This window comes from Podarcis liolepis (genome assembly GCF_965112155.1).
Source record: "Podarcis liolepis genome assembly, chromosome: 14".
Classification (NCBI taxonomy): domain Eukaryota; kingdom Metazoa; phylum Chordata; class Lepidosauria; order Squamata; family Lacertidae; genus Podarcis; species Podarcis liolepis.
In genome coordinates, this window is record NC_139569.1 from 40,476,988 (window position 1) to 40,500,752 (window position 23,765).

Here is a 23,765-nt window from a genome sequence, read left to right on the forward strand (position 1 = left end):
AAGCTCCTTCAACCCGAGGTATGACTGTATTTTGGTATGACATAAAACTAGTTAATGCCAGACTGTATTCAGTTCCCATGGACCAGGCACGTCCAACTCCCAAGACACTGCAGTCTACTCACAGTATAAAAAGACCAGCTGTGATCTACCCATTGTCATTGCCAGGGGTTGTTGAGCTTTTTTAGGGGAGGGGAGGCCAAAGGCGGTCACTAAACTTCATGCCACCATCTACCTGTTGGACATGCCTGCCATAGACTAATACGGTTGGAAAGGGCGGAAAGACATCGCCCTTTGGCATGTTTCTCTAAACAGAGTAATACACATGAACCACAGAGTTTTGCAAACATATAAGGAGCACCACACAAAGCATAAAAGAATCTCTAGGTGATTCAGGGAAGCAAGCTACATAGTACATGGAAATGGGGGGAACTAGCTCTCTAGAAAATGTCCCCAAATTTGTTTAGCGTATTAATAATGTAGAACTGTCAGTGTGCATAAAAAAGAGAAAAAGACAGGTCCCTGTTCCTATGAGCCTACAATCTAAATTTCAATGGGAGCAACAGGAAAGAAAGAGGAGGAACATGGAACATGGAGACAGGTGGAACAGGAAATAAATACACAAGTTTAGTTGCATATATTCAGGCTTAATTTTGCTGGGAACAAAGGGGAAATTCTCGTGGATGAGATGGGTTTTCAAGAAGGGATTTGAAGTAGTATAAAGGTAAATGTAAAGGGACCCCTGACCATTAGGTCCAGTCGTGACCGACTCTGGGGTTGCGGCGCTCATCTCGCTTTACTGGGTGAGGGAGCTGGCGTACAGGTTTCGGGTCATGTGGCCAGCATGACTAAGCCACTTCTGGTAAACCAGAGCAGCGCACGGAAACGCCGTTTACCTTCCCGCCGGAGCAGTACCTATTTATCTACTTGCACTTTGACGTGCTTTCAAACTGCTAGGTTGGCAGGAGCAGGGACTGAGCAATGGGAGCTCACCCCGTCGCAGGGATTCGAACCGCCAACCTTCTGATCGGCAAGTCCTAGGCTCTGTGGTTTAACCCACAGCACCACCCGCGTCCCTTGAAGTAGTATAATCTAGTTCAAAGGTAGCCAAAGTAGTGTTCTGCAGACACTGTTGCCTACAACTCCCATCATCCCCTAAAAATTGCCATGCTGGTTTGGGCTGATAGGGGTTGTAGTCCAGCAACATTTGGAAGGCACCACATTTACCACTCCTGATCTAGGTGTTTTCAGAGAGAATTACAAGCATAAGGGGCAGCAAAGGAGAGTGTGTGACATGCAAAGAACCTTTGAAGAGCTGACAATAGAAGATGTGGAGAATAGAAAGTCAGAGCAAGGGTATATGAGAAGCCAAAGAGGGTTTTCAGTGTAAGAATGTGGACTTCTTAGGCATGCCTGGACTGAACAGAGGTGTGGATAAGAAACCCCCATAGGGTTTTAATGAGTGGTGCCACATGTTCTGAATGATGAGTTTGGCGAAATATTTTGTTTCATGTCAAGTATTTCTATATCACTTTTAATCAGAAAAGTCCACGAAGTGGATCACAGATATTTTAGCAGCAGAATTCTAGGGGATGATTGAGGTCTGACAACTGAAAGGCAGGCAAAATGGTTGCAGGAGACAAATCACTCGTCATTGTTTTTCTTTAAAATTGAGATGGAAATCCACCTTACTTATTGGGCAAGAAGCTTCAGTTCTAGCTTTTTCGGAAGAAGTGGACTGGAGAGCGGGGAATAGATATTTCATCAGACTATAAATGAGCCATCCTATAAAACCGTATGTTTGTGTAGCTTGGGTTGAAACCAACAAAATTATTTGCCCTCACTATTGCAGCAAATAGTAGAATGTTAGAGATCTGGTAGCTAGAAACCTTCATGGTTTTCAAACTAAGGGACTAACTGCATTTCTGCACAAGCACATAGTGCAAGGACCCATCATTGGCTTGTGTAAAAAACAAAGCAGTGGGGATTCTGAGCAGTGAAGCAGTGGATTGAGGGGCTACCTAGCCCTTGACCCACCCACTGTTTTTCCACTCCATATTGTTGTCATCAAATAGATTCATTCTCTCTCTCTCTCTCTCTCTCTCTCTCTCTCTCTCTCTCTCTCATTGAAACCCCTCAAAATTCAGATGTGCACCTACTTTAAGGTATTTATGTCCTATGTCATCCTTTAGCTCTCAGAGTGGCTTATAGAATCAGCTCTAAGAATATAAAAAAGCCTGCTGGATCAAGCCAATGGCCCATCTAACCTAACATCCTGTTCTCACAGTGGCTGACTATATGCTTGTGGAAAACCAGCATCCTATTCTCACAGTTGCCCATCTATAGTCCCATGTGGTTAAAGGTAAAGGTAAAGGACCCCTGGATGGTTAAGTCCAGTCAAAGGCAACTATGGGGTTGTGGCGCTCATCTCGCTTTCAGGCCGAGGGAGCCGGCGTTTGTCCACAGACAGCTTTCCGGGTCATGTGGCCAGCAGGACTAAACCACTTCTGGCACAACGGAACACCGTGACGGAAACCAGAGCACAAGGAAATGCCGTTTACCTTCCCGCCACAGTGGTACCTATTTGTCTACTTGTACTGGTGTGCTTTCAAATTGCTAGGCTGGCAGGAGCTGGGACAGAGCAACGGGAGCTCACCCCATCGCGGGGATTCAAACCGCCGACCTTCTGATCAGCAAGCCCAAGAGGCTCAGTGGTTTAGACCATAGTGTCACCCGCTCCTTTAGATCCATGTTAACAGGATTGGAGCACAAGAGAACTTTCTCCTCCTGTGGTTGCCGGCAGCTGATATTCAGAAGCGTTGCACCTTTAACTGTGGAGACAGAGCATAGCCATCCTGGCTAGCAGCCATCAATAACCCTCTCCTCTGTGAGTTTGCCTAATCCTCTTTTAAAGACTTGCAAGTTAGTGGGCATCACAGCCCCCTGTGGGAGAAAGTTTCATAGTTTAACTATGCACAGCATGAAGAAGTGCTTTCTTTTGACTGTCTCAAATCTCCCAACATTCAGCTTTATGGGATGCCCACAAGTTCTAGTTTTAGGAGAAAGGGAGAAGAACTTTTCTGTATCCACTTTCTCCATGCCATGCATAATTCTATAAACTTCTGTCATGTCACCACTTACTCACGTTTTCTCTAAACTAAAAACATCTAGACGCTGCAACCTTTCTTCATAGAGGAGTCGCTCCATCCCCTTGATAATTTTGGTTGATCTTACTGGAACCTTGCAATGACAAACCTAGACAGCATCTTAAAAAGCAGAGACATCACCTTGCCAACAAAGGTCTGTACAGTGGTGCCCCGCAAGACGAAATTAATTCGTTCCGCAATTTTTGTCGTCTAGCGAATTTTTCGTCTTGCGAAGCACGAAATCCCATAGGAATGCATTGAAAATCAATTAATGCGTTCCTATGGTCAAAAAAAGTCCAAACAAAGCCAAATTTGGTACAACAACAGTTTATTAACTGCTCTTTAAAGTCACACATACTGTAAAGAGCAGTTCAAAAATTGAAGGGAAAATAAATAAACTTTATAAACATGACAGAAATACATTTAAAAATCAACAAAGTACAGTATACAGACATTTTCTAAGACTCTGGGGGAGCACTTGAAGAAGGCTCCTCTTCCACTCTTTGCTTCTTGGTCAAGAACCTGTCCATTGTCTGCTGCTTCATCCGCCTTTTCAGCAGCTCCCTGAAATACGACATGACCCTCGTATCATAAAAGTTCCCAGCGTCATGTGCCACGTGCTTCTCATGGTGGTGTAGATCTGCAAAAGTCTGCACCTCCTTCCACCTCTGGCAAATGTCCCTCAGTCTTTCGGAGGACAGCCGTTCCCCAGTTGCTTCCTCCTCTTCCAGTGAGGCCTGCTCCAGCGCAGCCTCTGCCTGCAGTTCGACCAGCTCCTGGGTGGTCAGCTCGTCGTCGTGCCCCTCTACCAGCTCGCAGACGTCCTCCTCCGTGACCTCCAGGCCCATGGTCCTCCCCAAGGCAACAATGTCCTGCACCACTGTTGACTCTGGTGCATCAGAGTCACTTGGTGCCACACAGTCCGGCCACAGGTTGCGCCAAGCGCAATTCAAATTTCTCTGGCTGATCCCTTTCCAGGCCGTGTTGACCATCTTCAAGCAGGTGGCAATGTCGAAGTGGTCCTTCCAGAATTCCCGCAGGGTGATGGTGGTGCAGTCAGTCACCTCGAAGCATCGCCTGAAAAGCTCCTTGGTGTAGAGTTTTTTGAAATTGGCGATGACCTGCTGATCCATCGGCTGGAGCAGTGGCGTGGTGTTAGGCGGCAGGAACATGATGTTGATGAAGCTGAACTCCTCCAACAAGTCCACCTCAAGGCCTTTGGGATGGGCAGGAGCATTGTCCATCAGAAGCAAAGCCTTCAGCGGCAGGTCGTTGTCCAGCAGGTACTGCTTGACAGCAGGGCCAAAAGCAAGATTGACCCAGTCCACAAACAGCACACGTGTGACCCAAGCCTTGCTGTTGGATCGCCACATGACACTCAGCCGCTCCTTGTCGATCTTGTGTCTCTTGAAGGCCCGCGGGTTCTCCGAGTGGTACACCAGCAGGGGCTTGATCTTCAGGTCGCCGCTGGCGTTGGCACAGAAGAGCAGGGTCAGACGGTCCTTCATGGGCTTGTGGCCAGGCAGCCTGGACTCCTCCTGAGTGATGAAAGTCCTTTTGGGCATCCTCTTCCAAAACAGCCCGGTCTCGTCGCAGTTGAAGACCTGCTGCGGAACGTAGCCCTCCGTCTTCACAAGCTCCAGGAACTCCGCTGCAAAGTCTTCAGCCGCAGGAACATCAGAACTGGCAGCCTCTCCATGCCTGACCACGCTGTGGATGCCAGATCTCGTCTTGAACCGGTCAAACCAACCTCTGCTAGCCTTGAAGACTTCTGGCTCGGCTGAGGTTCCTGGCTGATCCCGGATGAGGTCAGCATGCAAGGCCTTGGCCTTCTCACAAATGACGGCCTCAGACACTGTGTCCCCTGCACGCTGCTTCTCTTCTATCCAGATGAGCAGCAACTTCTCGACCTCCTCCAGGACAGCTGGGCGGTTCCTCACGATCCTGGTGACTCCCTTGGCTGCATCAGTCGCCATGATCTTCTCCCTCATCTTCAGGATGGTCCCGATGGTCGATGGGTTCCTGCCGTACTCCCTGGCGATGTCCGTCACACGCATTCCGCCGTCGTGCTTCCGAATGATGTCCTTCTTCATCTCCAGCGTCACCTTCTCCTTCTTCCTCTCGCCGGCCACCGCAGGAGCAGTCTTCTTGGGTCCCATGGCAGCACAGGTCCTACCTTCGTAAACTAAGAAACAGGAAAAAAAATCAGTGATGTGCTTCAAACCCAAAAAATACAAAAGCACCCAGCCACCCACCACACAGAAATTAAAACCCAGAACCAAGGCCTTGAATCCCAAGCACCCCAACCCCAAATCCAAAATCCCAAAAACCCCCAAAAAAGTTTTAAAAGTTGAGCTTACCAAATGGATGAAAGAGAAGTTCTGGAAAAGCTTCAGCAATCAACCACCGAAGTCCTCAGGAACCTCAAATGGCTGTAAAAAAAGTTTAGGAAAAGCTTCAAAAATCACCAATGTCTTCAAAAACCTCAACTGCTCCCACAGACACGCACCAACCCACCCATAACACAGAAATTGCAAACCCCTCCTCAACTGCTCCCCCAGCCCCTCCCCTACTGCTGCAAACCCCTCCTCAACTGCTCCCCCAGCCCCTCCCCTACTGCTGCAAACCCCTCCCCAACTGCTTCCCCACCCAGACAAAAAAAAATTCAAAAAATAACAACAAAATTTCAAAAAAAAACAGCCATGCCTAGTGGTCACAGAAAATCATAAAAATTCCCAAAAAACCCCCACATGGTCCCAGATTTCTGCAGAAACCTCCCCCACTGTTCCCCTAGCCAGCCAGCACTCAGAAATTCAAACTCAGAAAAAAAAATTTGAAAAAAAACAGCCATGCCCAATGGTCACAGAAAATCATAAAAATTCCCAAAAAACCCCCACATGGTCCCAGATTTCTGCAGAAACCTCCCCCACTGTTCCCCTAGCCAGCCAGCACTCAGAAATTCAAACTCAGAAAAATTTTCAAAAAAAAACAGCCATGCCCAATGGTCACAGAAAATCATAAAAATTCCCAAAAAACCCCCACATGGTCCCAGATTTCTGCAGAAACCTCCCCCACTGTTCCCCCAGCCAGCCAGCACTCAGAAATTCAAACTCAGAAAAAAAAATTTGAAAAAAAACAGCCATGCCCAATGGTCACAGAAAATCATAAAAATTCCCAAAAAAACCCCACAAGCCCCCAGATTTCTGCAGAAACCTCCCCCACTGTTCCCCCAGCCAGCCAGCACTCAGAAATTCAAACTCAGAAAAAAAAATTTGAAAAAAAACAGCCATGCCCAATGGTCACAGAAAATCATAAAAATTCCCAAAAAACCCCCACATGGTCCCAGATTTCTGCAGAAACCTCCCCCACTGTTCCCCTAGCCAGCCAGCACTCAGAAATTCAAACTCAGAAAAAAAAATTTGAAAAAAAACAGCCATGCCCAATGGTCACAGAAAATCATAAAAATTCCCAAAAAAACCCCCACATGGTCCCAGATTTCTGCAGAAACCTCCCCCACTGTTCCCCTAGCCAGCCAGCACTCAGAAATTCAAACTCAGAAAAATTTTCAAAAAAAAACAGCCATGCCCAATGGTCACAGAAAATCATAAAAATTCCCAAAAAACCCCCACATGGTCCCAGATTTCTGCAGAAACCTCCCCCACTGTTCCCCTAGCCAGCCAGCACTCAGAAATTCAAACTCAGAAAAAAAAATTTGAAAAAAAACAGCCATGCCCAATGGTCACAGAAAATCATAAAAATTCCCAAAAAACCCCCACATGGTCCCAGATTTCTGCAGAAACCTCCCCCACTGTTCCCCCAGCCAGCCAGCACTCAGAAATTCAAACTCAGAAAAAAAAATTTGAAAAAAAACAGCCATGCCCAATGGTCACAGAAAATCATAAAAATTCCCAAAAAAACCCCCACATGGTCCCAGATTTCTGCAGAAACCTCCCCCACTGTTCCCCTAGCCAGCCAGCACTCAGAAATTCAAACTCAGAAAAATTTTCAAAAAAAAACAGCCATGCCCAATGGTCACAGAAAATCATAAAAAATCCCAAAAAAACCCCACAAGCCCCCAGATTTCTGCAGAAACCTCCCCCACTGTTCCCCCAGCCAGCCAGCACTCAGAAATTCAAACTCAGAAAAAAAAATTTGAAAAAAAACAGCCATGCCCAATGGTCACAGAAAATCATAAAAATTCCCAAAAAACCCCCACATGGTCCCAGATTTCTGCAGAAACCTCCCCCACTGTTCCCCTAGCCAGCCAGCACTCAGAAATTCAAACTCAGAAAAATTTTCAAAAAAAAACAGCCATGCCCAATGGTCACAGAAAATCATAAAAATTCCCAAAAAACCCCCACATGGTCCCAGATTTCTGCAGAAACCTCCCCCACTGTTCCCCTAGCCAGCCAGCACTCAGAAATTCAAACTCAGAAAAATTTTCAAAAAAAAACAGCCATGCCCAATGGTCACAGAAAATCATAAAAAATCCCAAAAAAACCCCACAAGCCCCCAGATTTCTGCAGAAACCTCCCCCACTGTTCCCCCAGCCAGCCAGCACTCAGAAATTCAAACTCAGAAAAATTTTCAAAAATAAGCAACCTGGCACAATGGTCACAGAAAATCATAAAAATTCCCCAAAAAGGCCCACAAGCCCCCAGATTATCGCAAACCCCTTCCCAACACCAAGTCCTTGAATCCCAAACACCCCAACCCAAAATCCAAAACCCCCCCAAAAAGTTTTAAAAGTTTAACTTACCAAATGGATGAAAGAGAAGTTCTGGAAAAGTTCTGGAAAAGTTTTGGAAAATCTTCAAAAGTGAGCAAAGTCTGATAAAAGGCTACCAAACCACGTGCTAACAGTTGCTCCTCGAAGCCAAGTCGCAACTGCAGCTGCTCAAGCTAAGCACCCTTGGTTTTAACGGTTTTTACACAAAGGAAACAATGTCGCGAGACGTTTTCGTTTTGCGAAGCAAGCCCATAGGGGAATTCGTCTTGCGAGGCAAATCGCGGACAAAAAAACCTTTCGTCTAGCGAGTTTTTTGTCTTGCGAGGCATTCGTCTTGCGGGGCACTACTGTATAGTTAAAGCTATGGTTTTCCCAGTAGTGATGTATGGAAGTGAGAGCTGGACCATAAAGAAGGCTGATCGCCGAAGAATTGATGCTTTTGAATTATGGTGCTGGAGGAGACTCTTGAGAGTCCCATGGACTGCAAGAAGATCACACCTATCCATTCTGAAGGAAATCAGCCCTGAGTGCTCACTGGAAGGACAGATCCTGAAGCTGAGGCTCCAATACTTTGGCCACCTCATGAGAAGTCAAGACTCCCTGGAAAAGACCCTGATGTTGGGAAAGATTGAGGGCACAAGGAAAGGGGATGACAGGACGAGATGGTTGGACAGCGTTTTCGAAGCTACCAGCATGAGTTTGAACAAACTGCGGGAGGCAGTGGAAGACAGGAGTGCCTGGCGTGCTCTGGTCCACGAAGAGTCAGACACAACTAAATGACTAAACAACAACTGGAACCTTTTCTAACACTACAATATCCTAAGGCAGTCCCAACCCTGAGGCTCACAATCTAGAAAGACGTGGCGGACAAGGAAAAATGAATGGAAGAGTACATGTTCTTTCAACCCTACGGGGGAAAGCCATGGGCAGAGATTTTGGGTAGAGAAACAGAGGGCGAGGGAAGGATTAGACACTCCTTTTCCTTTCCTTCATCTGATTTTCTTTTAAATGATCAAGGGCTGGGGCACCATGGCACATATTTACAAACATCCAGTTAGTCCCTAAGTGCAATTGCATGGTGTCAGATTAGATAGCAAAGACATAGGAGTTGGTTTATAGAGAGAAGTGGAGCAGCATTTAACAGCATCACCCCCATTTGTTTCTCACAGACTGTAGCTATAGTGGCACACGCCTCTTTTTCATTGCAACACCTACAGCAGAGGGGAAAAATTGCCCATTCAGTAATATCCATTTTCTAGCCTTTACATATTTTACCTCCTCTCTCTCTTGAAATTGATCTTATGCATGCATATTTCCAGTACTCTCTTTTGTTCTATATTACTTGGAGTCAGTGTAGAAACAAATTAGAATGCAACTGCTCTTCAATGATTTCTGTTTTCTGCTCATTTTAGAGAAGGAAGAATGTAGGCATCTGGGTTTAATAGAATGTCATGGTGTGAATATTCAGTGACATGATTTTGTGGCTTTCACAAGATACTTTGGCATATGGAGAGGTCATCTCAAAAGTATTTGTTTCAGATTAATGTACCTAAGACCCTCACCTGCATAAATTGGCAATTTGATTATCCAGTAATTCCAGTTCCTATGCAGACCGCCACATGTGTAAGGACTTCCCCATTTTTTTCCAGTGGACAGGTACAGCTTTATACATTAGTATTATTAGTACTACATGCACATAGATTCCCTAACTTATAAAGCCTGCTTGTATGGGATCTTCCTATGCCATTTGGAGCACCTGCAGAGTGCTGAAATGAGGGTCCTCAGTTCAGAACACTGATTCTGGATTGGATATACTGAAATCAATATGATTGCTTCAGCATGTTGAAAGAAAGTAAATTCAATCAGTTTAATTGAGTATTACTCAAAGTTAGGGGTGATAGAGGCTTCTCCTGATACATGAGATGGTTGAGGCATAGATGAAAATTCAGTCTTCTTTTTTCAGTTATTTGTGTGTTAACTGTATAGCAGTTTTCAGAAGGATATCATTGCTGTACATGTAAGTACATTTAAATGCAATGTACCTAAGATAGTCAGTCTTAGTTACATGTTATATTCCCAAACTTATGCAAAAGGTATATACATTTTTTTGTTCCTGTAACTTCTAATCCCACATCCAACAAGATTGCTTTATTCATTTAAAAGCATTAGCCTATATACCAAAATCAAGATTGTGTGAAACAAAGACCTAAAACATATCTTAAATATGATAAACTGAACCATTAGCTAACCTAATAAAAGTTTGTTTCTATCACTGTTGGTCAGTGTGAGGTGCTAGAAACCCATCCAGAAATGTAGGAGGCAACAAATGTAGAGATAAAACACAAGCATGGCTCTCTTTTTCAGCATTGCAGAAATTGGGGAGAATTTTTTCTCTGTTCTCTATGGAACATACTGGTATCTTGTTGTTTTGTTTACTTGAATTTGGCATATCAGTGGGTCCCTGCTTGTAGTAGGGTCCAGAAAATACCTCTAGGTTTGTTTTTATGTCCTTACATTGATATTTGGTCTATTCCAACTGCCTGCCTGCAAGATTAAAATGGACTAATACAGACATCAACATTAAAAGAAGGTGAATCACAGACCATGATGAATGTTTCTCATAAGTACTTAGACAGAGAATTGAGTAGATCAGATCTCTATTTCCCAAGACAGCATGTGCTATACCACAATTAAGTACAAGAATTGGTGATCTACTCTTTACCATTATCATCAGCACTGAAATATATTGTTTATTATTGTTAAATTGTTTTTAATATATTTACAGTACTTACCTGTGCACAATAAACACATACTATCATAAGATCTATATATAATGCTATTAAAATACTCTCGGATGAAAAATCTTTCAAGAAATGTGTGTCAACATCAAAATTGGCATTTAACAATCTCCTGCAGGTTTTAAAAATAGGTTGCCTTCCCTATTAAGCTAAATAGATAAAAATCATGGATGGCGCGACAGAAGAAAATACTGTTACATTTTATTATCATTGTGGTGAAAAAGGACCCTGAAAGAAATTCGTCTTCATTCCAGGTTTGGCAAAGTTTTTTTTGCAAGGCTAGTTTTGCAGGCTAGTTTTTGCAAGGTATCATTCATCATTGTCTCTGCTTCAGTTTGAGGTGTGGATAAGTTTTCCTATGGTGTTAAGACATTATACTTACAGGCAGGGTGTATACTACAGGCATTCTTTAATATTTCGTAATAATTTTATGAGCATAGAGCTTTGTGGTTTGAAACTTTTAATACTTAACAACCTTAATTCACTTGTTATAATAGTCTTTTTCTGTTAATAGTTGCCAGCTGCCAGTAATACATTAGCAGATCTACAACATATTGGAAACGTATTCTTGAAAATGACGTATTTCAAAATCAGTACCAAATGTCCTGCCACATTATTAGGAAGGCATAGTCAGTATGCTTTAAAAGAACTAGAGCACCATAAGTTAACACTAAGAAGAAAAAAATCTGACAGTGCATAGAGATACAAAACTATCCATTCATATTGCAGGAGAGAGATTACTTACTGTAGTTGCTGTTACGCTCCAATACTCCTTTTATCTTGCCTCTCTTATCAATCTTGATATACCACTGAGTTCGACAGAAAAGTCTTCTTACTCTTACATTCCCCCCTTCCATATAATCATAACTTCTGGTATGTCGCTCAGGGGAAGAACAGTTTGCATTTGTAGCCATTTGCTCTGGGGTCATGTCATTGCAAGCTAATGATATAGCGCCCACGAGGAAGATAATGTAAAAGTATGATCTGTAGAGCAAAGTTGGCAGGATCCATGTCAATATCCATTTGTGCATTATAGTGCAGTGTTCTGGGTACTCACGAACAACATAATGAAAAAAATCCGTCTTCAGTAGATCGTCTTTCCTTGGTCATTGACCTGTCCTCCTCTGCCTTTCCCTTGAATTGTAAAGTAATTTAACCAGCGACTGTTCCCTCTTCCAGAATTCCAGTCCTTACTATTTTTAAGATGCAGGTATCGATGAGAATTGACCCTTAAAAATCCTTTCAGCCAGGATATCCTTTAAAGAAACAGGTTGCAATAAGCTTGGCTGCTGCGTCCTCCTTTGCTACTTGTATTCTCTGTTCGCACTGAAAGCAAAAGATCTATGAAGAAAGTGGTATGCGTAAATTTTTATGGTCATTACATAAGCAAAGCAACTATCTTTCATGCTATGGGAATAAAACAGTAGGAGGGGAAAGGGTTCATGTGTATGTGAGCTAGAATTTCTGTCATTAACATGGCATTTTAAATGTTGATATGCAGCCCTTGTTTCTCCTGTTCTGTAGTTTTCTAGTGAGTCTGATGATTCAGTTAAATTGCCAAACTCTTCAGGAGAAAACCGCTATTGCATCCTCTTTCACTTGATTGCTTCATGTATTTGTCTTAGTAGTAATTTCCCTAAAAGCTTGCTCTGGTATCTAAGATTTATCAGGACAAAGTACACTCAGTTCTATTTTTTACATAGTCCGTATATATACAGTTCCATTGCCACTGCTTCACAAGACACTGAGAGCATTGCTTCTGATACTACAAAATCATGACAACGGAAAATGCTGTTAGCAGCTAAGAAATCTTTTAAGATGTTTTAAAGAAGACAGATGACTTACTTGCTCCTGTTGATAACAGCTGGACACACAAGTATTCCATTTCTGTTGTCTGCCTTTTGCAACATGAGACGCTCTACTGTAGCTACAAACTTTCGGAGCTCAAGAAAGACTGCGACAGAATCATAATTGTTTCCATAAATCAACATGCGCGCAAGAGGGTGTGTGCGAGCATGTGTGCGTGTGCGTGCACACTTGTGTGTGTGTGTGTGTGTGTGTATGTGCACTGTTAAGTCTGTTCAGGCTTTTTTTTTTTTAAGGAAAACCTTTGCTGACCTCTCTTGGAAGCAATTAGGACACAAGCAGTCAGCTGTCAGTTGACTGCATGAACAAAAATAAAATGTTGTGTGGAATTCTATGGTCATCAGAGGGAGCTATCAACATGGCTGGTGCCGTGAATCTCAAACCTGCCACTTTTCTAGAAATACTGGGTTTTCTGACTCCAGTTCATGCACTGCTTGCATTGCCTCCTTATTTAGTGAAGCGTAATTCTTTTCTGAATCATTTTCCAAAGCCTGCTGATTCCTCTCCGATCATTGTTTCCCACAGATAATGGCACAGAATTGATATTTCTTACAGGCAAGGCAGATTGAGGGCGTTAGAAAAAATCCAAAAAATATATAAGCTAACAAATGCTTCTGTGCATAATCAATCATATCAGTGTCAATCGAAAACTGAGCTAATCTGTGTTCTCTGCTTTCTGCAAGTGCGTTTTTTCACCTCCAGATACATGGTTCTCATAATGGGAACACAAACATAAATGGAGGGCAATACACCTTAGAATTAGCAAGTGTTATATGAATCTGCTCCTATATTGTGTACGAGGGCTCCCACAGAGCCAATGCGAAGGGGAGCCTTGGACCAGCTGCTGACCTCAGTAACAGGACAATGGCTGTCAGGGGCTCTGCTAGCTTTAGCTAACATTCCCTCTACTATTTCCACATGTTGGTGATTTTCCAGTCACCTTTCTAGTAAAAACTTAATCTAAGTGGAAAGCCCTCTTTATCTCAAGTAATGAAGTGATGGTAACTAAACAAGCTAATTCCACCGATTCCTACAAACCTTTCTACTCGCTCCACACATTGCAAAAAAACTTTTAAATCTCAGTGGCAACCTTCAAAGTCTCCCAGAGAGAGTAGCTCATCCAGTAGTCAGCATATTTGTCAAACACTAGCTCCAAAGGAAAAGTCCCAAGCAAGATGGTAGAATAGCATGCAACCCAAAAGAATTAGATTGCTCCGTTGGTAGAGCTCTTAATCTCAGGGACATGGGTTCAACCCCCACATTGGGCAGAAGATTCCTGCATTTCAGAGGGTTGGACTAGATGACCCTCATGGTCCCTTTCCAACTATTTTATAAATAATTTAAATAACAATTGTTCAAAAGTTCCAGTTCTACAATTCTATGATTCATAAACATGCCCAGGAGGTTGCTGACTCAATTCCACACAGGAGATTCCAACCGACCCCACGCAAAGAAGTCACCATCCACATTTACCTTTCCTCCACTCTTTCCATGCGCTGCCTGTGCTTTAAAACTCCATCCCTGAGCACCTGGTTTGTTTGTTTTTTCTCCAGAGCTTTCCCCATGAAAGCCTGTTCTTTAAAGCTCAATCAGAGCAGGGGGCAATCTGCAGAAAACCCGATTTGATGTCTGTGCCAATTGAGCACTAAAGAGCAGCTTTTCATGGGGAAAGCTCCGGGGCAAAAAAGAAACCCACATTTGGTCACGAAGCTTATAAACGTGAACCTTTGCCTGAAAGATCGGGGGAAAGGTGAGTGTGGATAAGCCCGCTATTTCAGTCAAAAAGGGGATAAAATGAGCCAACCTCATTTTAAGTATGTAGCATCTTGCCAGCTGTTTATTTATTAAAATATTTATATTGCCCTAATTCATACAGAACATATCAAAGCAGTTAACAGCTGTACATAAAACAATACAATAAATACCATATTAAAAAAAATAAAAATCAGAAAACCAGTGTGGAGATATGTTTTCTTAAGTGCCTGCATAGGCCTAACAGAATAGAAGAGTTCAGCAGGTGTGTGAAAGTTGGAACAGTACTAATACTTTTCTGATTTACTAATTGACAGTCATTCCATGTGTAAATCCAGTAAACCGGCTGACTATGATAAATATCACTAGGTGGGACAACTGACTCATACTTGTGATGTCCCTGCCTCTTATAAATGTTAAACTTGACTCTGCTGTAATACTCTGTTGAATGTATAAATGGGTATTTAGTGTGTGTAGGAGTGGTAGCTAAATTGTGTAAAATTATTCTCGAGCATGTGCCTCAGGTGTTCAGAGCAGTTTATTTCTTAAACGTCTCTTATACGGGTCAGCGAAACAGCACATTCTTGGGATGTCAATGGATAAATCTGTGTACTTGAAAACATTTTTTCAAGACACATTTTATAATAAATGTTGCAAAGCCGAGCCCAAAATCTTCATCTCTGTTTGCTTTTCTGGTTTGTTGATGGTGCATACTTGTACCGGCTGGTGATCTATGAATTTGCATACTGTGAAATAGCAAAAGGAGTATTTAAAATAAAATTAGGCTCCTGTATAATGAACAATTATTTGCTTCAGTCTGTGACCCGCAACTGGGATCAACAGCTAAGATTTGGTGTCCAGCAAGCTATACAGAAAAGGTGATTAGAGACTCAACATGATTCAGTGTTGTGGATTTTGATGTTTTTGAATCAATATTTTATTGAAATATATTTTAAAATATTAAAAAATAAAACAATGACAGATAACAAAAAAAAAATACCTGAAAAATATTAAACCACTGACAAAAATGTTATGCCACTAAAAGCATTCAGATATGTAATATAAGCTCTATTGGTCAGGCAGGAAGACTTTTTCTTTCCCCCCATAAACGTTTATGAAAGACCAATTTTTTGGTCATTGTTTTTTTACTTGCTTGTTTGCCTTGGGGGTCCCTTGGAGGAAGGGTTTGTTAGAATGTCAGTAATTTATTCTGCTTCGTTTGAAGTGTTGCAAGAAAAAGAAATCTAAAAAACAATAATTTTGGCATTGTTTTCATTGTGGCCCACCTAGGAGAGTTTTGCTTTAACCCTTTAACTCTTGCTGCTGGTGGTTGTTTTTTTTTTTTTTTAAGTTAAAGGGTCGAAATTATCTTCTGCCTGACAAGTTACATCTTGGATTAAAAAATTATCAGGTATCTCTTCCTTTTATTTTTTCCATTCATAAGTAGTAGTAATCATTCCACTTTCTCCTTTAGCTGTGTCCTGGCAAGGGGAAAGAAATAAAGCTACAAATCTCTTTATGCCATGGAACCAATCCGGCTCAAGCCCTCTGTGTCTCCTGTTTATCAAATATGCCAGGACAGACAAGGTGATAAAGATCATGTCCAGTTTGGCCCTTAGAAGTCCAGTTTCCAGCTTGAAGTCAACCCCAAGCAGGTGCCTGCCCGGTGAAAAGAAGGTTCTGGCAAAGAGTCTCAATTAAGCAAAGGCATCCTAAGCATGAACCAAAAAAGGGGGTTTTACCCAGTGAGCAAACACATTTATAGTAAGCTGCATTTTCTGGAAATGTTTATATAGTTCCTTGCTGAATGTTAATACAAAAAATGCTGATAGAATGATCTTCAGTGTGTTTAGTTTGTAACAGAGAAAGAGGATGGATTTGTGGGAATCGAGTAGGAGTAGGGTCAAATAAAACAACTTTTTCATGAATACCTGACATTTTCAGCTGTTTAAAATTCTAAGTCCTTGGAATCCTGGAGGATTTTTATGAGTTTCTTCTTGATGGCACAGATACTAGGTCTATACCTCACATACTATTTCAAACCGAGTTATAAGCCTCAGTTGTCTTGAATGGTGTTCTTTGGCGTGGGTCAGAGGGCTAATATACTGTACTTTAACCAGTTTTTAAAAACCTATACAGTGACAATTAACTTCTCCCATCTAACATGACTGGCATGGGAAAAGACATCAGTACACCAGTACACCGTTTGTGACAAGTTGACTGGGATCTTTCTCTGAAATTCTTTCAGTCACATCATTTTCCCAGGCCCACATCATGGGCAAAGGGTGTGAAAATCCCATTGTGATATTTTTTCCTGGATCCATTCTAAGGGGTAATTGGAAAAATGCTTCTCCATATATACAGGTAGGATGAAGTTCGAGAAGAAACGTGAGGAAGTTTGAGAACTCTTAAATTCCAAATTACATTTCAAACAACATGTGTTTACATGAGCATGGAATCCCTGGGTGTCTAATAAGACTTTTGCTTACCATCTGACATGCTCATAGGTTACTCTAGGCATGCAGCAAAAGTGCCCACAATATTAATAGCACAGTACTTCATGCAGTGCAGAGCTCCCGTTGCTCGGTCCCTGCTCCTGCCAACCTAGCAGTTCGAAAGCACATCAAAGTGCAAGTAGATAAATAGGTACCGCTCCGGCGGGAAGGTAAATGGTGTTTCTGTGTGCTGCTCTGGTTCGCCAGAAGTGGCTTAGTCATGCTGGCCACATGACCCAGAAGCTGTACGCTGGCTCCCTCGGCCAATAAAGCGAGATGAGTGCCACAACTCCAGAGTCACCTTTACCTTTATGAGAAAAGATACCCATTTGGAAGATACCTTCCAACTCTGATTCTTTGGCTTGTAATTCCACAAGAAGATAAGCCCTGCTAGATGAAGCCAATGGCTCATCTCATCCAGCAGTCTGTCATCACAGCAGCTCACCTATGGGAAGAATGCAAGGAGGACCTGAGTGCAGACCACTCTCCCCACTTGTGATGACCACTGCCTTTCTACAGTGGAGGTAAAGGTAAAGGGACCCCTGACCGTTAGGTCCAGTCGTGGACGATTCTGGGGTTGCGGTGCTCATCTCGCTTTACTGGTCGAGGGAGCCGGCGTACAGCTTCCGGGTCATGTGGCCAGCATGACTAAGCCACTTTTGGCGAACCAGAGCTGCACACGGAAATGCTGTTTACCTTCCCACTGGAGCGGTACCTGTTTATCTACCTGCACTTTGACGTGCTTTCGAACTGCTAGGTTGGCAGGAGCAGGGACCGAGCAACGGGAGCTCACCTCGTCGTGGAGATTCGAACCGCCGACCTTCTGATCAGCAAGCCCAAGAGGCTCTGTGGTTTAGACCACAGCACCACCCGCATCCCTACAGTGGAGGTAGAATATAGCTAATGTGGCCAGTAGCCACTGATAATCCCAAAGCTAATAAATATCCTATAATATTCATACTTACGTACCTGCTTCATGAAACAGGCACGAAGGAAGAGTTCCTAATTACCCAAAGGTCCTATTTCTTGCCTTCAGTTTCCTTGAGCCAGATTAGCATTTTGAAGCACTGTTTGAAGACAGTGCCTTGTCTGCATAAAAAGGGAGCTAGCCCCATCTAGCTTGAGATGAGTACAAAATAGTGGCTGCACTCCTGCAACAGGGAGCCAAGCATATACCCATCCATGGAAAGAAGGCAGATCTCCAAATAAAGCAGGGAGCAAAGAGTCCAGGACAAATGTGAGGATCTTAATGTTTGCCTAGCCAGCTGCTAAAACTGTTAGCAACTTCAGCCACGGCAATACCACTTTAGGTTTTTGTGTGTGTGTTTTTACAACCAAGCAGTATATAAATTTTACGAAATAAATAATACAAGCGGGAGAGTAGACTGGGAGTTCTAGATTCAGTCCCACTTCCGATCCCTCACCTTACTGGGTTTACATTTTGCTTTATTGGTCTTTTCAGCAAGATTGTTCTGCCATACCCTTAGCATGGTTGTCTTTTTAAAAACCCCTGGTTTACTGTATAAGTCTAAGGGGTTGCCTGTTTTTCCAGGATGGTCAGGACTGATGGGCAGCCCCTTCTCCTGGGGGGAGCTTGTCGGTTTTCCTATGGACTGCCATCCTGAAAGTGTTGAACGCCCTAGGGAAGATCTCCAGAACAGAAATGTATCATAATAAATTTGTCTTTTGCCGGTTAGAAATGATTGTACTGCTCCACTAACACAATGTCTGGATAGGTGCTATATTTAGAATCCTTTCCACGTTCATCCGGTGTATCTTTTGATGCTCCAAACCTGGAACTTTTATTTTTTATTTCACAGAGGAGCTTCTCCAGCCTTCATTCTAGTCGGGGCCAAATGTATTATTTAACCTTGATTTGGTTCTTATAGCACAATCAAAACATGTTTTTGAGAATCTTGGTGGTCCCAGCAATCCCCCCTCCCCTTTTAAGTCTGGGAGGGATTTTTATTTTTATTTTATTTTAAGCTGTTTCCAGTGCCTGCCCCATTCTTCTGAAATACTTACATAGTCACCACTGCCACCCAAACCAGTCCATGTTTCTAGAAACGCCCTCGGGGCTTTCTTTTTATTTCAATTGATTTTCTCTAGTGTAGTTGTTTATCTTTTTTTTCAATCTGGTCATAGAAAGCACATCTGGTTCCTGTTTTAATCAGTATTCCTCTGGGAGCAACATCATATTAGAGAGAACTAGCAGTGCTAAAACAATAATCCATAATGATGCAACTTCTGGAAATCTAAAACGGTTTTATCCACTGTTTTTAGAAGTGTGCTAATGGTGTAGGCCAACTGACTCCTTTGTAGATAAAACTTACAAAAGGTCTTAATAACAGATATGTGGATACATTGACATAAGTGAACAATTAGGGCAATCAGCAGTTTCTGCTTCTTATTGTATATTTAAGTCCTGCTGAAGCTCATGGCTATGGTCTCATATCACTTACTCCAAAGTAGTCCCACTGGGTTTGGATTACTCCTGAGTAACGTATTTAAGGATGATTAAGGAATCTGGATGCCATTTCTGCTGCTGTAAGGCCATTAACTTTAATGGGACTAAACCAGTTTGAGGAGTAATTTTTGGAATTCCTATGGGTTATTTTACCAACAGATCACATAGCATAGACTTTCTTGACAATATGCATTGTCTAGTACAGACTTCTGTATCTTGATAAAAAAAGATAACTGAATGTGTGAGCTGATTCAAGAATCATTTATTCAAATGATTCTTAAATCTTTTTAAGCTTACAGAACTGATTTTTTTATTATTCAAGTCATTTGAAGGCAATTTTTAAATATGGTGACTCGCGGCTGAATTTTCAGTAATTATAAAAGCAAAGGTGGAAATTTTATAGGATATTATTAATAGACTGAGCTGGTATTTGACAAATTAATCAGTATGGAACTATACAGTGCAGTCATCTTACACATATGTTACAAGTTACATTACTATTACTAGAGAGATGCAGACAATGGTGGGTCAAGCACAACAGAGGACAGAAAGTGATACGATAGACCAAATTGTTTAAATCCAGGTCTGCTGCTACCTCACATTAAGTTAAGGTCTCCAATTTTTAGGGCAAATGGGGTTATGTGGGTCAGGAACCCTTCTCATGTTCACTGCTTACCTCCCCATAACCTCTCTCACACACACACCAGACTTTTTTCTTACCCAAACTCACTTTCAGTAGAGCAGCTTAGCTGAAAAGACAGACTCTGGGGAGATAAGCCACAAGTGGAGGAGATTTAGAATCCCATCCATATTATAATTTATCTATTATTAACAATGATATCCCACACATTCTGTACAGAGTACTCTCACCATGGCACTTAGCGATAAATTAGAATCAACATAGCTGTAAAACATCCAATAAAACATCAATGACAATAAAATCATCAAATTAAAAAGCACCATATCCCGTGCTTTACTTCTAGAAAAATGGTGCTGGTACTGTATACCATTGAGAACCCCCAGAAAAAAGCACTGACCATATCAGAAACCCAGCTGATGTTTAAAAGGCCCAGGAGAGCAAACATATATTTGCCATGCACTGGAAACTGAAAACATGAGTTCAACTTCTGGGCAATCCTCCCTGAAGAGACCATTCTACAGTTGTGCTGCCATGGTCAAAGAGGCCCTCTTTGCAGTTGTTGTTGTTGTTGTTGTTGTTGTTGTTGTTGTTTAGTCATTTAGTCGTGTCCGACTCTTCGTGACCCCATGGACCAGAGCACGCCAGGCACTCCTGTCTTCCACTTCCTCCCTCAGTTTGGTCAAACTCATGCTGGTAGCTTTGAGAACACTCCAACCATCTCGTCCTCTGTCGTCCCCTTCTCCTTGTGCCCTCAATCTTTCCCAACATCTGGGTCTTTTCCAGGAAGTCTTCTCTTCTCATGAAGTGGCCAAAGTATTGGAGCCTCAGCTTCACGATCTGTCCTTCCAGTTAGCACTCAGTTACCACTTGCTTAACTTCAGAAGGTAGGAGTATCTTAAAAGATGCATCCAATGTAGATCATATGCTCTAAAACATGTTAAATTAGCACTCCTCTGAGAGCAACAGCATATCAGAGACAGGGTTGCAGCCAACTAAGTTTTACTCATCATAGACCCACTGAAATAAATTGCGTGTCCATTAATTTCAATGAGTCTGCTTTGAAGAAACCTTAGTTGGATGAAATCCAGACTTCGCAGTGGTAAATCAATAATCCATAGTGATGTAACTTCTATTAATATAAAATAGGTTTGCCCCCTGCTTTTAGAAGTACACCACTGACACTTTTGTAGACAGAAATAACAAGTGAATGAGACAGTCACTGGGAGGTAAGTAATTCTAAGCTGCGCAGGACTTTAAAGATAAGCACCAGCACTTTGAAACTTGGAAATTGATTAGCAGCCACCGAAGTTGTTTCAAAACGGGCCTCCTGGGGCAGTCCCAGTTAGCAGTTTGGCAGCTGTGTTTCAAACCAACTGAAGTTGCCTTTAGGTCTTACTTGGCAGCCCCACATGGAATTCACTGCAGTAATCAAGCCTGGAGGTTATCATTGCATGGTTCGCTTGGCCAGATTCTCTCTGTCCAAGAGTGCCAACAGCTGGCATACAAACCTAAGCTGGTAGAAGGTTAAGGTCTTCCATTTTATTGGTGAATGTGATAGACTCCGCTTTACAAGCATGTCTGCCACCAGCACATGTAGTTTGTTCCTGTGTAGACTTGTACGTACAGTGGTACCTTGGTTTTCAAACAGCTTAGTTCTCAAACAACTTGGAACCTGAATGCTACAAACCTGGAAGTAAGTGTTCCGGTTTGTCAACTTTTTTCGAAGCTGAACATGCTCCGTTTTGAGTGCTATGCTTCTGTTCTGAGTGCTATGCTGAGGTCTGTCTTTTTTTGCTATTTATTTTTTGTTTTTGTGACTGTGTGGAACCCAGTTCAGCTACTGATTGAGTGCAGGTAATCAAAAGTTACATTTTCATTTTTATCATCTACAATACTGTTTTACTGATTTTACAGTACAATACATTGTTTATTGCTTTCATTTTATGGATCAGTGGTTTCGTTAGATAGTAAAATTCATGTTAAATTTCTGTTTTAGGGGTTGTTTTTAAAAGTCTGGAACAGATTAATCCATTTTGCATTACTTTCTATGGGAAAGCGTGCCTTGGTTTTGGAACACTTTGGTTTTGGAACGGACTTCCAGAAGGGATTAAGCTTGAGAACAAAGGTACCATTGTATCTCTATGTGTAACTGGAAGAACAGCTGCCCTTTGCTTCCAGTCACAACAGTAGCATCAGGATGCCCTAAATCAGGTCTCAAATGATACTGAAATGGATCTATACAATCAATTTCCATCTAACAGTACCTGGAGTTCTGTAAGAACCACCTCCATGATCACCCTGAGTAATCTACGGAGCAATCTTCTCAAACACCTTAAACCATCTCTACATCCTATGGAATGACTAAATTACACCAGGACTACCAGCCATGTCAACATAGCTCTCCAGAATCCCACAGACTTCATCAGCCTCCCATTGCAAGTCATTCTAATGGCTTCTGTATAAACCCAATCCTCTATCTCTAAATGGAAGTCTAGTACTCTAGTTGAACACCTCTGTTGCTTCTGGTCTTGTCAGGCTGTTTCCATTCCTCTTACTTTAAAATGAATTGTCCAACAGTCTTCAGATTAAGTTCTAACAACGTTCCAATATACTCTTAAGCCCCTGTGTTTCTGAAGAGCCAGTTTAGAGATCTTAACGGGTTTAATGGGAGAGATTTATTGAGATAGCTCAGATTACATAAGCCTTTGAGTCATCTCACAAAGATCTTTGGCATTTGAGACCTTTCTCTTTAAAACACGCTTGCCTTATCTTTCAGTAGTTTAGCAAAGTCACTCACTAAAGCAGTGAATAATATCTTTTAAGTGATAGGTCACAGTATGTATCAATTATGTGCCAATCTCTACAAATGTTAGCAAGTATACTTTGAGCTCCAAGCATAAGAAAAATCAAAATGCTACAGACCTTAATTCTTCAAATATCTCTCTCAAAGTGTTCCAGAAAGCTTCCCATAATATACACCCAAAACATGTATTGTGGTAAAATGTGGCAATCCTATGGAATTATGCCATTTTCCAAAGTGTGATGGTCGACAACTCCAGGAAAGGTGACTGCTGAAAGCATTCAGTCTTCCACATGTAAATGTAAAATGTCAGAAAAACTTGGCTGAGGATAAAGTTGTAGGAATGTATATTCTAGTAGAATAACATAGGGAAAGGGTGCTAACTGTGGTTGAGACCTTGTCTCTTTTGAACAGGAGAGACTTCTATAGATGCATTAATATCCCCACTCACATATTTATAGGATGAGCTCTGGAATCAAAAATAGATGCCATGACTCAAGTAAAAGCTCTCTTTATAATATTAGTTATTGCATAGAATATTTGAATATGTAATATTGAAGAATTATTGACCATGTGTGTTGCATCTAATTTGATGACTAAAAACAAGTGTAAGATACAGAATGATACATTATTCTCCGCTGAAGAATAAAATCTTACTAACTTGGAGAAATAGAAGCGTTATGGAATCTGAGAGATACTTTTCATCAGCCAAAACTGCTGCTCAGCTGTTTCGAACTCAAGCACATACCTTCTCCAAACACTACTGCTCAGATCACAGCGACAGATCAGATGCATTTCCTGATAAAGCTATGCTACTAAATCCTTTATCCCAACAAATCACAGTCTTCATAATATCATGTGATCCTCAAATTTGGAAGGCTTTTGCTAGACTTTTTTTTTTTTTGGCTCACTATAAAATATTCTGTCAGGAGAACAACCTTCCTTAACTTTAAAAAAATAACAGTAAGATCCATAGTTGGTTGGTGGGAGGGTGAGGTCCTGAAAGACATCTCTGGCACAAGGTATTTTTTCTTCAAGAGGTTTATCATGAAAAGACCTTGAAAATCAGACTGGG

At 42.0% G+C, this 23,765-nt stretch overlaps 3 protein-coding genes across 7 annotated transcripts in view; 2 read left to right on the forward strand and 1 right to left on the reverse strand.

Moving 5' to 3' along the window:
• FGF7 (fibroblast growth factor 7) overlaps positions 1–23,092 on the reverse strand; it is a 60,028-nt gene extending 36,936 nt beyond the window's left edge. The window contains exons 1-2 of one of the 3 annotated variants that reach the window (XM_083476043.1): positions 22,813–23,092; positions 11,416–12,011 (exon numbers count right to left, since the gene is read on the reverse strand). In XM_083476043.1, the coding sequence (XP_083332169.1) occupies positions 11,416–11,701 (286 nt within the window). In that variant the 5' untranslated portion in view covers positions 11,702–12,011; positions 22,813–23,092. Of the gene's footprint in view, positions 1–11,415; positions 12,012–12,515; positions 12,939–22,812 lie in introns of those variants that run through there. The other 2 variants (XM_083476042.1, XM_083476041.1) reach the window with 2 other exon arrangements.
• The window catches only part of LOC310693470 (NAD(P) transhydrogenase, mitochondrial-like), a 963,907-nt gene that overhangs the window by 159,292 nt on the left and 780,850 nt on the right, over positions 1–23,765 (forward strand). The window lies entirely within an intron of this gene.
• FAM227B (family with sequence similarity 227 member B) overlaps positions 1–23,765 on the forward strand; it is a 116,434-nt gene that overhangs the window by 64,120 nt on the left and 28,549 nt on the right. The window lies entirely within an intron of this gene.